Below are 13932 nucleotides of genomic sequence, written 5' to 3'. Positions count from 1 at the left end.
TTTTGGATGCTGAGATGAATTTATTTGGAATTTACTACATTTCCATTTCACACTCTTTGCCCTTTCCCCCTTTCGAGATTGCTAGTAGGATCTGAGCGATCGCAGTTCTCAACATGAATATGAGAGGTGATCCCGGGAAATACTCTTTGCATTGGCAACATTCTCCCAAGGACTTGTCCCTTGGAAATTCTACCGTTGTATCTGATGGGATGGATGCAGACGAGTTTTACACAGAAGCCTGGTGAAAATAAGAGGAGGTAAAACATCCAATGGCTGATGAAGCACTTGTTCTTCTGTAGTATTTCAGAAATACTAACATTTTCTGCCTTGTCATTTCCACCGAGATAGCAACCGTGGAAATACCAAAATAGCAAAGACACTGTGGTCATAAAAAATAGAGATAGCAGTTGGAGTTCTTGGCTTGGTGGAGGAGGGAAGATGGGAGGCAGGGAAAAGGTGGGAATTTCTGCTTCAGTAAAGACCAAAGCTTGAAGACATTCTACAGAACTCAATTATTTGCATTCTAACATAGAAGCAAAAAGTTCTGCATGTAAATAGATAGAAGATGCAGTGTTTCAAAACATGTACCTTGCTTAACTACTTGGCTAGCTGCAAGGTAATACATCCTATATGACCTCAAGATAAAGAAATATTAAGTGAAAAATAGCTGTTTACCTGATCCCCTGATTTGGACTCCATCATCAATGGCATTTCCGTTGTGGAAAAATTTAATGGGTCCAGAGAGCTCGCCAGAAAAGGGAGCATACACTGTTGCTCCATCAGCACAGATGACATCCACACCCACGTGCTTTCCTTTACCGTTGTGTCTGAAAACAAATATGTAATTAAAGAAGTCTCTTGTCAGGCCTAACGTTATATAGAGATAGATGATGAGTTAGCATGCTGCAACATCTGGAAGTGGGTTGTTTGTACTGAGACAGTGTTGACATAGTTGACTGGCTGAAGAACCTATAAAAGTGTTTTGGTGTAGATGATGTAATGCCATGTAGGGTTGATGATCTGTTAGAGTTGCAGTTTTGCAAATTGGAGGGAAAAACCGTGCCTTTCTTCCAAACCTTTAAATAGAACTGTAGAGTCACAGAAATGTCGCGTGCCAGGTACCTGTGGAGGACATCAAGTCCAACCTTCCACTTGAGTCAAGACTGTTCTAACACCAGGTCAGGTCAGGCACGGCTTAGTCCGAGTCATAAAAGCTTCCAAGCACAGAGGTTTTATGAACAATGTGGGCAGCCTGTTCTGGTGCTGCAATTACCCTTGTAGTGAAAATGTTACCTCATGGCCAACCTAAACCTTCAAAGCTGTAATTCTTGAGTAGCTTAAACAGAGTTCAAATTTATTTCAGTGGAGGAGCAAAATAGTACCTTGGAGCGCCGTAGTATCCGCAGCCATACCTATCACAGCCTCTTATCTCATTTGTAGGATTGCCGGAGCACACCGTTGCCCAGTGACTGTCTTGTTGTGGGAACGGTGGAACAACTTTGAAATACAAAAACACAGCACATTAAAGTTCACTTTTAGGTTCTGTTTTAAGTGTTACATGTTTGTAACTACTATGTTTTCATTTTAGTTGGGTAGGAACATACTGGAATTACATCCCACGTGTGTAGTTGGATGTTTTGTCCACAAAATTCGTCATCTGTTAGGAAATGTAAATAGAATGTAGACCTAAGACTGGATTATAATGTTTCTAAATCAGGATTTTCTCCTACAAGGAACATGCTTTAAAGACAAAAATTCAAAAGAGTATTGCGGTTCCTAGAGTGTAATCTGAGGAATGGGAAAAGACTCAGTTTTGTTTCTTATTCTATGCCCAGGCTGATGGGACTAGACTCCTCAAGTCCTCTTCTCCCTTACTACCAATGTTTGCTTGTAGTAATTTGTATTTAAAAAGAATCATCCCAAAGTCTGCTAAGATGCATTACTGAGAATGTTGCTAGCAGTTAAAAGCATACAAACAGAGATGTCTGACTCAGTTTATTGCTGAGACTTGACGCTGCTGTGGCATGGGGGGGCAAGAAATACAACTTGTTAAGCTGATACATTCTCCTTCCTGTAACACTGTCTACAGTCCTGTTAACGCTGTATTTATAATGCGTATTTTCTTTTGGATGTTGCTGTCAGGGAGAACCTAAGACAGGGGGGACTATTGCTATTTGATATTGTTTACCTTATTTGAAATTAATTAACAACTTAATTTTCATTCATTATACTACTTATTCTGGGAAGGGGGGTTGTGGGGATTTTTTTTTTTACCAGGTGTATTAGGTGTAAGTAAATGAGTAGGATCGGAGTGGTCGCAGTTCTCAACGTGGATGTGAGAGATAATGCCAGGAAATACTTTTTGCATTGGCAGCATTCTCCCGAGGTGTTGCCCTCTCTGGATTTGGCCGTGGTACCGGATGGGGTGAATACAGACGAGCTTTACACAGTAACCTGGAAGAGACAGGAGAGGAAGCGAGGTCAGGAAACATCAGATGCATCTGTTCTTGGGGTGAGCAAGAAACCTTCCGTGCTAGCCTCTTATTGAAGACTGTAACGATGAAGCAGAAATGTAGTCAAGGTACTGACAATCCTGAAATCAAAATTATTTGGATTGTTGCGGAAAAGAAGAAAAGAGGGCGTTGGAAAATAGCGTCAGGAATACATCGTCTCAGCACGATTGAGGGCATATTTCTGATACTTTATTTCTTTTTTTTTATTTGGGGTGGTTGTTTTTCTGCTACCTGTTTTTCAACTCCCTTCTTCGGTCCTCTCCAAGAAAAGCATTGGGAAAAGGACTACCTCCTGCTGCTGCTGATTTCTGGTATTTCTTAGCAGCAGTCTAGTTGTGCTGTAGAAACTAGAGAGGGTGTAAGACTAATCAACACTTTGCTTGAATTGAAGAGTCACAAAAACCTTACTCAGGTAAATAAAATGATTAGTTGTGCGTGCCTCACAACATATCTGCTGTTATTACTTGCCTGATCCCCTGATTTGGACTCCATCATCGATGGCATTTCCATTATGAAAGAATCGAATGGGTCCGGAGAGCTGGCCGCTAAAAGGAGCATACACCATCGCTCCATCAGCACAGATGACATCCACGCCCCCATGCTTTCCTTTACCATTGTGCCTGAAAACATAAATATGAAATTAGAGAAGTCTGCCAGGCTTAACATTATGTATAGATAGATCAGTTAACACAGTATAGTATCTGAAGTTTGTCTAACAAAATTTTTGCATCTGCAATGAAATTGGAAAGAAATAGTGGCTTTGATCCGTCTTTTTTTATTGTAAAATGTTTGTATTACTCTGACCTTCTTTAAAGGGGAATGAGATTTTAAATATTAAACATACTTTTAATTTTCCCCAAGTTCATGGGGTGTTTCTAGCTGCTATGGAAAAGTACCCTTGTTCTACCCCAAAATACATCTGTGCTGGTGTCAAACACAAGATTCTATTTTACATTTTCTCATTTAGAAATCTGGAAGTTGCATGATGAGGGTGGACACTTCTTACAGTGCCTGGGGAGAGGAGACGACAGGAAAATGCAGGGAAGGCAGGAGTCATTCTACATATAAAAGCATTTTTCAGGGAAATATAACCTGTTCTGTTATGAGGTGCCTACTTAAAGACAATGATGCTGGCAGACCTTTAGCTTGTGTAAATTAATCTACTTGGCTTCCTGTAAGCTGTTGCTGAATGCAAGTTAAATATCTGGTCTATAAGCAACAAGAATAAATGACACAAATCCTTGAAATACTTTCCATTTCCTTTACTCTGGCTGCTAATTCATGTAATGGTCTTGCTTCTTCCCCCATGCATCAGTAGTAGTGGTATTACTGCACTTCTGCGAGATTGGCAAGTAACATCCCAAAAATGAGTAAGAGGTCCTGCAGACAACAGTCTTCTCTCATTCTAAGTCCCAGCTCTAGTTAAACTCTTTATCCCGTGTGAACATTTCATTTAGAAAGCAACAGCGAACCCCACTGCTCCAGACTCCCGATGCCCTGCCGCGTTACCTGTCGGCACCAAAATGGCCACAGCCGTATCTGTCGCAGCCCCGGATTTTGTTGAAGGGATTCCCGCTGCAGATTTGTGCCCAGTGTCTGTGTTGTTGTTGGGGCGGATGTGTGTCCAACTGCTTGGCGAAAACTTCACATGCAAAAGAAGAAAATGGGGAAAATTCAACCATGTCCTTAGTACAGTACAACAGAAAGTGTTAAGGTGCTAAATAGGGTGTTTAAAGTGGAAGACATGAGCTCATGGGAGTTTATAATTTCAGAAACTGTAGGTAAAAGAACATTGTACAACCGGCTATATAGATTTGAGCCCTCCTTCTTGAGGTCTTATTTTAAGGTACATATGCTAAAAGCAAAGTAAAGCTATAGATAAATATTTTTAATATTAGTTTGTGAAATAAGTTAAACTACTTTCTTCATGAAACCTCTAAACACTTCAATATATGGCTCTAAATTCCACCTAATTCCCTATTTTATAATAGTCATAACTGTGCATGTTACTCTAATTCATTATAAAACTAGATTAAAAAAACTTAGCATTATTTATGTTTGAGCAAATTTCAATAATTTGTTAGTGTCTACCTAAAACCGGTCAAGACCAACTGCAATATAGCAATCTCAACTCACCAGTGGACACCAAGCTGACCAGAGCGACCAGACTGAGTGCTGGCATTTTGTGGCTGTTCCACCGGTGATCTTTGATCGAATCAAAGACGTTGAGCAGTAGCTGCCTGGGGTATTTATGTGTTTTTGAAAGTCCAAGTCTGTTGCCTTGGCCAATCAGTCTTGAGCAAAGTATTACAGCTCTGGACAGATGGTGTTGCCATATTAGGCACTGAGGATGTCTACAAACTCTAACAGTTGTTAGAGCTGGTTGGGAAAGACGGATAAAATAATTGGTCTCTTAGCACACAGTAACAGATGGAAACGAACGATCCCACATTTCAGGAAGTTCTGGTTGAACCGTTTCTTAACACCTTTTCTTCCCCCTCCTGAAGCAAAGGCGCACTTAGGCCAAAAATGGTAGGAACCAAGAATACAGTCCAGAGGATTGAGTTGGAAGGAAAAGATGGGCAAAACTCCATGGTAGATGTAACCACTTTGTCCTTTGCTGCTCATTCCAGTACCTCCTCCCCAGGTGTATGTGCCCATCAAAGCTTTCCAACGGAGTGACAGAGAACACATGAAGGTGTAATGGTTGGTATAGCATGAGTATTCAGTTAGGCTAAGAAATACAGGTCCTTTTGCATGGAAACATGTCTTTTTTTCCTGTTTGGCTGAAATTATCACCTAGCCTGGACTTATTCCATGAAGTCTTTTCACTGAAACCCTAGTTTTTGACAACTAAATTCTTACTAAAATATCTTCAAGTTCTGAAACAAAACAGTTGCATACTGAAGTTGCATGGCATAACTGACATGGAGTTAAAAGATTCTACACTTTAAAATTATTCATTTAGTATGTGCTTGACTTCAGCTATTGTACTATTAAGCAGGCTCCTTAGTGTCTCTTTTAATCCTTCGGTTTGATTTTTCTGCACTGCTTACAGAAAAACATTAGATTTTCTTTACAGACGTGTCTTAGTTAATATGAAATTTAAGTGAGTCATGGCCCTTTCACGTGAACTATCTGATATTCCAAGTTGCAGAAACCTCTGGAAGTCCTGCAGGTTTTATTCAGAGGAGAAACGCATGTGTCTCTGCCCCACTTCTAGTTTGCAAAGAGCATCTGTACATTCTGTTTTCTGAAAATCTCCACGGAACAAGCAGCTGGAGACAAATTTTTCACTTGTGGTTCCAAGCTTTTTTTACAGCCAATGCTTAACCCCCAAACGATCTTTTAGCCCTCCCTGGGGTTATTACAAGCGGCTTTGCTGATTTTACCCCTGCTGCTTTCTCCCCCATCCTGCCAGAAAGAACTGCTGTTTTTCATACTCGTAGCCACCAAACAAATATTTATATAAATGTTATGTCCCCTCAATCTAGCTTTGATGGGGCTTTTGGTTGAAATTTGCTCGATATAATAGAGTCTAGGCTTACAAATGATACAAGGTGCTGGTAAGAGCTCTCACTGGGTATTCAGGATTTAGTGATGCTGCTTACTCCTGGACCGAAAGACGGTGGGTTTGTGTGACCCTTGCCAGAAACAGCCTTCGTCGCTGTAAGCTGGGAGAGCTCGTGTAATATTCTTTCCAGCTTTCCAGGCTTACTCGCCTTCATTTGGCACTAGCTCTCTGCAAAAGCCCCTCAGCTCTCCTTCACAGAGAGAATCAGCAAGGGAGGTGGTATGGGTGGCATCTTTCAATGAAGATTTCATAGCACAGGGGTAGTAAAGTATTTCTGAGCTTGGCTAGCTTGATACTAGCTGCTGTAAGCTTTTTTTGCTACTGGAAACAAAACTGTTTAAAAATAAAGACTTTATTTGGGTGGTGCCTGGCCATTCCCAGTTGAGGGGTATCCAGTGGGGTTCCTGCAATAATGATCTCTCTCTCTCAACCAGATTTTATTTCTTATTTATTCCTGACTGCCAGTTTGCACTAGTGGAGTTTGAAGTATGTCATTATATAAATTTTACCTGGGGCAGACCTGCCTTGAAAAGCTAACAGTTTTTACAGACTTTTGTGAAATCATATGCTCCTAATTTTACCAAGGAAGGAATTGCAGCATCTCAGTCGACTCTAAAAAGCCTTGCGAAGAAAAGGCTGGGTGTAAAGCCAGCCGAGCTAGTAGGCACGAGGAGAGAAGTACAACTGTGTTATAGGTGCACAGACACTGAAGAAACTTTTCTGTGAGTCCTGTTTTGCAGTCTGGTACTTTGTAAAATGGCTCTAAGGTACCTGTTCCTTGCGATTTTTTTCCATCTCAGAGCTGACTCCAAATTGCTCATAGCTGTGTATGTTGTTTATATTTTCTCCATAACAGATCTTAACAGCATTGTATCTTGCTCTGTTCTTTCTAAAACGTGTCAAAATGTCATTTGCTACAATAATATATCTAATGCACTTCTGGTAAAGTATTCTTAGTAAACCAGTTTTCAAGTATATGATATTGCAGTTGGGATTTCTCGGTGCGTTCCCCACCTTTCCTGGGCGAGCTGGAAGGTGCAGACCTCTCACCTTGGGCATGAGGAAGCTCTGAACCGAAGCTGGTGGGATTCCCGTGTTGGGCAACGGAGATGTTGATGTAACAGTTGGTAGGTGCGGTTGAGAAAGGCGCGAATCGGCCGCTTAGCACACACTAACAGAAGGATATGGAACAACCGGCTGGCGTTGCACAGCCCCTGGGAGATGCAGTTGCACCATTTCCTTCCCTGCGGTGGGGAGCGGGCAAGGAGATGGAGAGGAGCCAGCGTGCAGCGCTGCGAGGAGCACACCGAGAGCAAGTGGGCTGGCTTGGGAAATGCTGACTTCTTTCTCTTGCATGAATGGTGCAAGTTCCCTCGTTTGCCACTTTTATGTCAGTAGTAACTTCCCTGGCTGTGTTAAGTCCCTTCGAGGTCATCTTACGGACTGAGGAGGAGTGCGGCAGGCAAGTGCGAGTGTTTGGGCTGATATTAACAGGCAGGGAATGAGTTAAGCCTGATGCTGTCCAGGAGAAATCCCTACTTTGCTCTTCAGCCTTTCCAAAGATACTGTGACTCTGTTACCTCGGCTTTTGGACAGATGGTACCTGCCATGCATGTGTCCATAAATCTTGCAAACATTGGACTAGTCCCTCTCAGCATATTAATTATCATAACATTATCCCTTAATGACAAAAGTCAGATGGTAAAATGATGGAATAAGGTTTTTGGAGGAAAAAAGCCAGAAAACTGAGACACACCTTGGCAATGGTAGTGGACCCTTTGAGCAGAAACATCAGCAAAAGCCAGGGCCAAACCCTGAGCCAGAGCACATCCAACCCCCCAGCCAAGGCCTGCGGTTTCCCTCCAGCTGTACCGCCATCCTCCTTCGGCTGCCCACAAGTGAGGGCTGGTTTCTCTGTCTTTTCCTTTACACGCATTTCAGCTCGGTGGGATTCAACCAATGTCCAAAACCTGACGATTTTGTCCATAAAGCCCTTCCTCTTTGCAACCTCTGTGTGGCTGCAGCCCCAGTGAATTGGATAAATGAGAGCTGCACATCTTATTTCTTGGTAAAGACACAGTATCGTGACTGTAGGTTTGCCAGGCTTTTAGCAGGCAATTGAAAAGGTAAATCCTCTTCCTAGATATATCTTATAGAACAAGTGGCTTTGTCCTTCTTGGCTAGCCTGGCATGTTCAGTGTGGGAACATGTCAACGCTGAGCACTCACCTCCCAGCTGACCTGCGTACAATATGTTATTAAAGAACCTTAAAAGCTTTTCTCTGAAAAATGAATAATACTCTTTGTGCTAATCATAAAACAAAATATGTTTTAAAAATTAACTGTAGAAGAACTTGTGCAATTAGCAGCACAGGCTTTCACGGTGGAAATCAAGCTGGCACAACGTAAACCAAATTGTACTCGCTCTTTATTCAGCCTTCTGATCACTGACAAGGCTGAAATAAGAGGAATTTTGCCTCAACGATTAACTAAGCTTTGTGTACACGGCTTATATTGTAGTATCGCTGGAAAATCAGCAGGTTGCGCTAGCTCATCAGCCAAGAGGCATGGTTGGGCAGGTAATTTTAAGTAGAAAGCAGGCTGTAGGAGATCTGAGTGTGTTGGCTTTCTTTTTTGCTAAGTATGAGCTGAAGGTGAAGCTGAAGTTGTGCTAGTGCACAATTCTGATTGAAGACTCCATCTCGAATTTATTTTGCCTTTATTAACATACTTGCTAAGCCTGAGTTAGGCAGGTTTTAATGAGGAGGATTGAGGAACACAAAATCTTTTTTGCTACCTATGTCCTATCTCGTGGGGAGGACAAAGCTCTGGCTGAATCCTCTAAAAGTCCTCTAATGCTTGGGGAAATAGATGAGTATAGTGTAGATTTGGGTTGTAGCCTTAGGCAGTTAGTCTGGGACCTTGTGGTACAAACTTATGAAATAAAAGGGATAGCAAGGAAAAGGATCCCTGCAGAACTGGTGCAGAAACAAAGCAATTCTGCATGGCCCGAGTTTGCTAACTCTTTCCTGAAAAGCCTAGTAGCCCTGTTACTTCCCCCAGCACCCTTTCCCCTCACCCTGAATATTTCTAGAACTGTGTATTTTACTAGCCCTTTATTTCCTTCCCAGAGCCAGCTACAAATTGTACTTTCCCTTCCTCTACAGCCAGTTATTTTTTTTACTAGACTGAAAAGATAAAGCTGGATTTACTTACACTGTTTGTCCCAACTGCTCTGTAACTTAAACCAGAAAGTGGTATTTACTTTTTCTTCTCTGCTGCTGGGTGACAAGCCCCAGCTAAAACTGAAAGTGTTAGCATTTGCCCCGTACCTCTCTCGGGCACCTGCAGGAGCATCCTGCATCCCTGCACTAAAGCACTGCACCTTGTGCTGCTGGAAAAACTCGGATTAAATAATAGCTCCCTGAAGAGGTTTGTGAAACCAGTCTGTGGGGACACACCAGGAAAGTGCTGAGCTGTTGTCATTAATGTACAGAGGAAAATGTTATTTGTAGAGGAGCAAGGCTGGTGTGTTGGCTGGAGGCTGAGTCCTGCTCAGTCAGCAAGGTCAGCTCAGTCTTTCATTAGGATTTGCATGGAAAAGTGGGGCTTGATTGGGAGCTTCCCTTTTCAAATGTGGGAAGTTGACGACTGGGTTAAACCTGGGATTTTAACCAAGTGAAACTTAGGTGGGAGTCTTTCTTTTCTTCGGGCAACCAACTTCATGATGAAAATTTAAAAAATTGGTCAAAACTGGAGAACACTGGGGACTTTTGCTGAAATGTTTCTGCTTTCAGAATGAAAAGTTTATTTTCACAGCAAACTCAATTGTATTGACTCGCCTTCAATGTCTGGTTGCTATCTGCCCCTGCAGGTTTTGACTCTATATTTATGTGGACGTGCTGATTTTTCATTCATAGCAAAATTAAAGTGGTTCCTGGGGAAGGTGAATGGAACACAGCAAGTTAAGCACTTTTCAGAGATGTAGCAAATATCTCTCTGCAAGTTAAGCACTTTTCGGAGATGTAGCAAATACCTCTCTGTGGTTTCTTAGAAAAAACAAATCTGCTCTCAGGACTTACACAGCTCCCACTGAAGCAGCTTCCCTGCTTATCCGCGGCTGCAGTTGCATTAATAAATACGTGAGCCTGCTGCACTTGTAGAGCACTTTAGCCCTTGAGACTCCCAGTAGCATGTTGGTAGCCTTGGCCTGAAAAGCCCTGTCCTGTTAACAAGAACTTGTTGTCCCGGGAAAGTTTTCAGCTGATTTACTAATGGAAAGAAATGCCTCACTTGGACAAAAAGAAACCTGGGTGTGCCAAGGCAATCCTAAAGCAGGAGTCTGGGGAAAAGGAATGAGTTACTTCATTAATGTTGTTTTATGTTTTTGGTCATGGGCCCCAGAAAAGATTTGGATTTCAGCTTTATACAGGTTTTTTTTCCCCAGCTGCATTAGAAAAGCAGAACCCAGCCCAAACTCTGTGACAGCACCAAAGAAATTCAAAGCAATTTGTAGTGAAGCAGCCCTTTAATAACGTGATTTTCCATATGCAAGCACAAGTGAAATTTCTGGCTTCTTGAAGAAATCTTCATGTTTGGCTGCAAAGAGAGCAGAGAAGTCCAAGACGAGTGAGCTGCAGCACGGCTCCCTGCGGTGCTGCTGAGCGTCGAGATTCCACCACGTCCCAGCCACTCGTCCGTTCCCCACTGCTTCAGCCTTCATCTACGAGCATAGTGATGTGTGGGGTACGATAGCAGCTTTAACGCGTGTGTTATACCTTACTCCGAGGCTGTTTATATTCAGATAACCACCGGCATTTTGTTCATGGATACTTTTTAGGTGGAACAACTGCCTGAGGCTAGTGGCTTCCACTTTACTACAGTGACTACCTATGCCCAAGCAACTTAATGAATACACAAGTGGGGGGCTGAAGGCTTCGCCCCTGATGTGCAGCTGCCCCTTTACAGGTTGGGAGTAGGATCTGTTAAGTCGCAGTTCTGGATATGGACATGGGACGTAATTCCTCGGTAGACCCTTTGCATGGGCAGCAGGACACCGATTTTCTCTCCCATCTTGATGGGGCCGCTGTACTTGACAGGTTTGATATAAAACATCTTAATGCAGAATCCTGTTAACAGGGGAGAGAGAAGAGGGGGAAACCGTTGCTCCTATGAAATGGTTTAAAAGTCTGGCAAAGTCATGATGTTCAGTAGCAAAATACAAACAACAATAAATTGACAAGAGATTCAGCAGAAAAAAAACTTACAGAAAATGCTGTGATGCTCCTATAGCATCAAGAAGAGAGAATAGGAAAAGAAATAAATTAACATGGAGGAGGGTGGGGAAGGGGATTAAGGTGGGTAAAACTGGATGAGCAAGTCTGAGGCTGTTCCTTTAATTATCTAAAATGTGCAAAGGGGCCAGTTTCATCCTTTGACCTTTTTTAATAGAGGTGAAATGCTGTAATCCTTTCAATCAATTTTCCTGCATTAACAGAACCTGGATTTCAAAGTTACAGTTTTCACTTGGATTCACAGGCAAGCACACTTCAGTTTGGGTTGGGTTCATGATTTTTGGCTCACTTTAACGCTCTATAAACGAATCAGAGCGTTTCGCAATCAGGCTTTGCAAGACGCATGCCTTTCAGCTCGGGTACCTGATCCTGAAAGCTGGACTCCGTCGTCGATGGCGTTGCCGTTTCCGTAGGGCCTGGCTCGTTTGTCAATCTTCCCCGAGAAGGGTGCGTACACCTCCGAGCCGTCCTCACACACCACGTCCACTCCTCTGTGCTTCCTCCCTCCTCTGAAGAAGAAGAGCAAGGCAGGTTAGCCCGCGGCAGAGCACTTTGCCAGCTAGAAACCCTCCTCTCGCCCATTTTTTCACGCTTATTCCTATTTTAAGAAAGTTTCAAGCACAGCCATCTCCCGTCATCCCAGCCCAGGACCTGGGGTCGTTGTATCCACCACAGCCCTGGGAGTCGCAGCCTCTGATTTTGTTTGCAGGTTGACTTGAGCAGATTTTCGCCCATTGTGCTGCAGCAGCTAGAAAAGAAGAAAAGAGAAGAACAGAAGATGAAACCCACAAGCTAGAAAGGGAATTTCCCAGCCCCTGTAGTTTAATCAATAGCAAGGTCCCTTTGGACTTTTCTGTAACCAGGGATCAGGCTTCAGGGAACTAGAAAGTTGTTGATCTTTCAATGCAAGTTAATTTTAGGGATGCAATGAAACAGCATTTTTTTGTTTTATGCTTTGTCCAGTGGTGTTTGAGAGTACTTAAAGCAGTGACGTCAAACCAAAAATGCAGAATAGATCTGGAGGGGACATCACGGAGTGACCCACTCCTCTGCCATTGCCCGGGGCAGACGTGTTGTGCTGCGTTCACATGGCAGGCGTGGGGCTGGAGCTACGGGATCTCTGCCTGGAAGGTGACCTGAGCCACCCAGGAGCTTGGGGTACTGAACTGTAACTGTAAAAAATAATGCTGAGAGAGACTCACCGAGTCCATTCCTATTCCCTAATGTGGGATCCAGTCAAAAATACAAGCTGTCATCTACCTTTAACTAATTGCATTTTGTATCTCCCAGTGTTTCTATATTACTGTTTCAAAGTAGCAGCCGGTAAGGTAACATCCTCCTATTTTTTATTCCAGACTCCAGCTATCATCACCCACAGTCAACCCCGTGCAGATCCTATGGCCCCACGGATAGGGGAGAAGGGGGGAAAGGCAACTCCTGACTTGGTACCTTCTGCAAGCCTCTAACAGCCCTGCTCCCCCCCAAAAAACTACTAGGGTTTCCCATAGGATGCTTTAGCAAGAATGGGGCTGGTCTAGTAAGAAGCAACAAATTGAGGTTTATTCGCGTGTGTGAGCAGCTCGGCAGGCACCATCCCGGTTGGGCTCTGGGATTATACACAAACAGGGGAAATGATGTGCTGGCACCGAAGGTCTGGTGCTAAAAGGGTGCAGGAAATCTCTAATGCCTTCCTCAAGCAAAACAGCCCTTTGTTCTAGGTAGTCTTCATTTCTTTTAGTGAATTGTGTATTCTTTGTGAAATCAAAGGTGATGACATTAAACACAGAAACATCTCTGGGAACGCTCTATGCTCAGCGGGCTGATCTTTAAGTAAAAGGCTTTCAAGAAAACATGCATGCTGTTAGTAATTGATATGCCTCAGCTGATTCTTTCTTATTCAGTCAACATTATTACTCCAACAAAATTTTGCCACTCTATCATATCTAAAAGGGATTTTTCTGTGGAGGTTTCTCTGCAATGAAACTATTCTATTTCCAAAAGTAAAAAATGGCAGAGAACAAATCAGTTCCTAAATCCTTACAGAAACACTTCATTAAAAAAAGACAAAAAAAACCCCAACCAAAAACAAACAAAAAAAAACAAAACAGAGAAAGAAAAAGAAGGCAAGCTACAATGAGCAATGTTTACTAAAATTCAGCTAACTCACCACTGGAGATCGCAATCACGAGTATGACTGCTGTGACTCTGCGCATTTTCATGTGCCTTGAGAGCTCTGCTTTCAAAGTAAAAGGTCTAAAATACTTTGCCTTCTATTTATACATCCCAACAGAGGCTGTATCCAAATTTTTCCAGCCAATCAGAAAATTGATGTGGCCTTAGTTATTTGCTTGCAGATTCAGGCCAACAGCAAGAACTGAGAGCAGCCCTTGAGGTGTACCACCAGCCTGGCTAATTGGCAGTGGAGAGGCTCCAACTTATTTAGCAATAGCAGCTACGTGTTTTTGTTTACAACAAAACTGTGAATATTAAACCCAAATTTTAAGGACAATTTGTAACTATTCCTGCCTGTTGCACAATCCTGATGTTTAGCA

General features: G+C 42.7%; 2 protein-coding genes across 2 annotated transcripts; both read right to left on the bottom strand.

Annotated features, from left to right (window-relative positions):
• On the bottom strand, window positions 1–4766 carry LOC115334360 (myeloid protein 1). Its single transcript, XM_029998471.2, has 7 exons — window positions 4650–4766; window positions 4023–4155; window positions 2982–3133; window positions 2275–2454; window positions 1383–1497; window positions 676–827; window positions 1–238 (listed from the first exon to the last, which is right to left on the bottom strand). Exons 1-7 carry the CDS (start codon window positions 4693–4695, stop codon window positions 48–50), a joined length of 969 nt encoding a protein of 322 aa, XP_029854331.1. The 5' UTR covers window positions 4696–4766; the 3' UTR covers window positions 1–47.
• Window positions 4767–10595: 5829 nt separating this feature from the next.
• LECT2 (leukocyte cell derived chemotaxin 2) lies at window positions 10596–13673 on the bottom strand. The gene is made up of 4 exons (XM_029998517.2): window positions 13548–13673; window positions 12032–12128; window positions 11744–11889; window positions 10596–11215 (listed from the first exon to the last, which is right to left on the bottom strand). Exons 1-4 carry the CDS (start codon window positions 13597–13599, stop codon window positions 11049–11051), a joined length of 462 nt encoding a protein of 153 aa, XP_029854377.1. The 5' UTR covers window positions 13600–13673; the 3' UTR covers window positions 10596–11048.
• Between the last annotated feature and the right edge of the window lie 259 nt (window positions 13674–13932).

Source organism: Aquila chrysaetos, chromosome 22, assembly GCF_900496995.4.
Source record: "Aquila chrysaetos chrysaetos chromosome 22, bAquChr1.4, whole genome shotgun sequence".
Classification (NCBI taxonomy): Eukaryota; Metazoa; Chordata; class Aves; order Accipitriformes; family Accipitridae; genus Aquila; species Aquila chrysaetos.
Note: the sequence above shows the minus strand (reverse complement) of the source record. Positions and strands in the feature narration are given on the sequence as shown.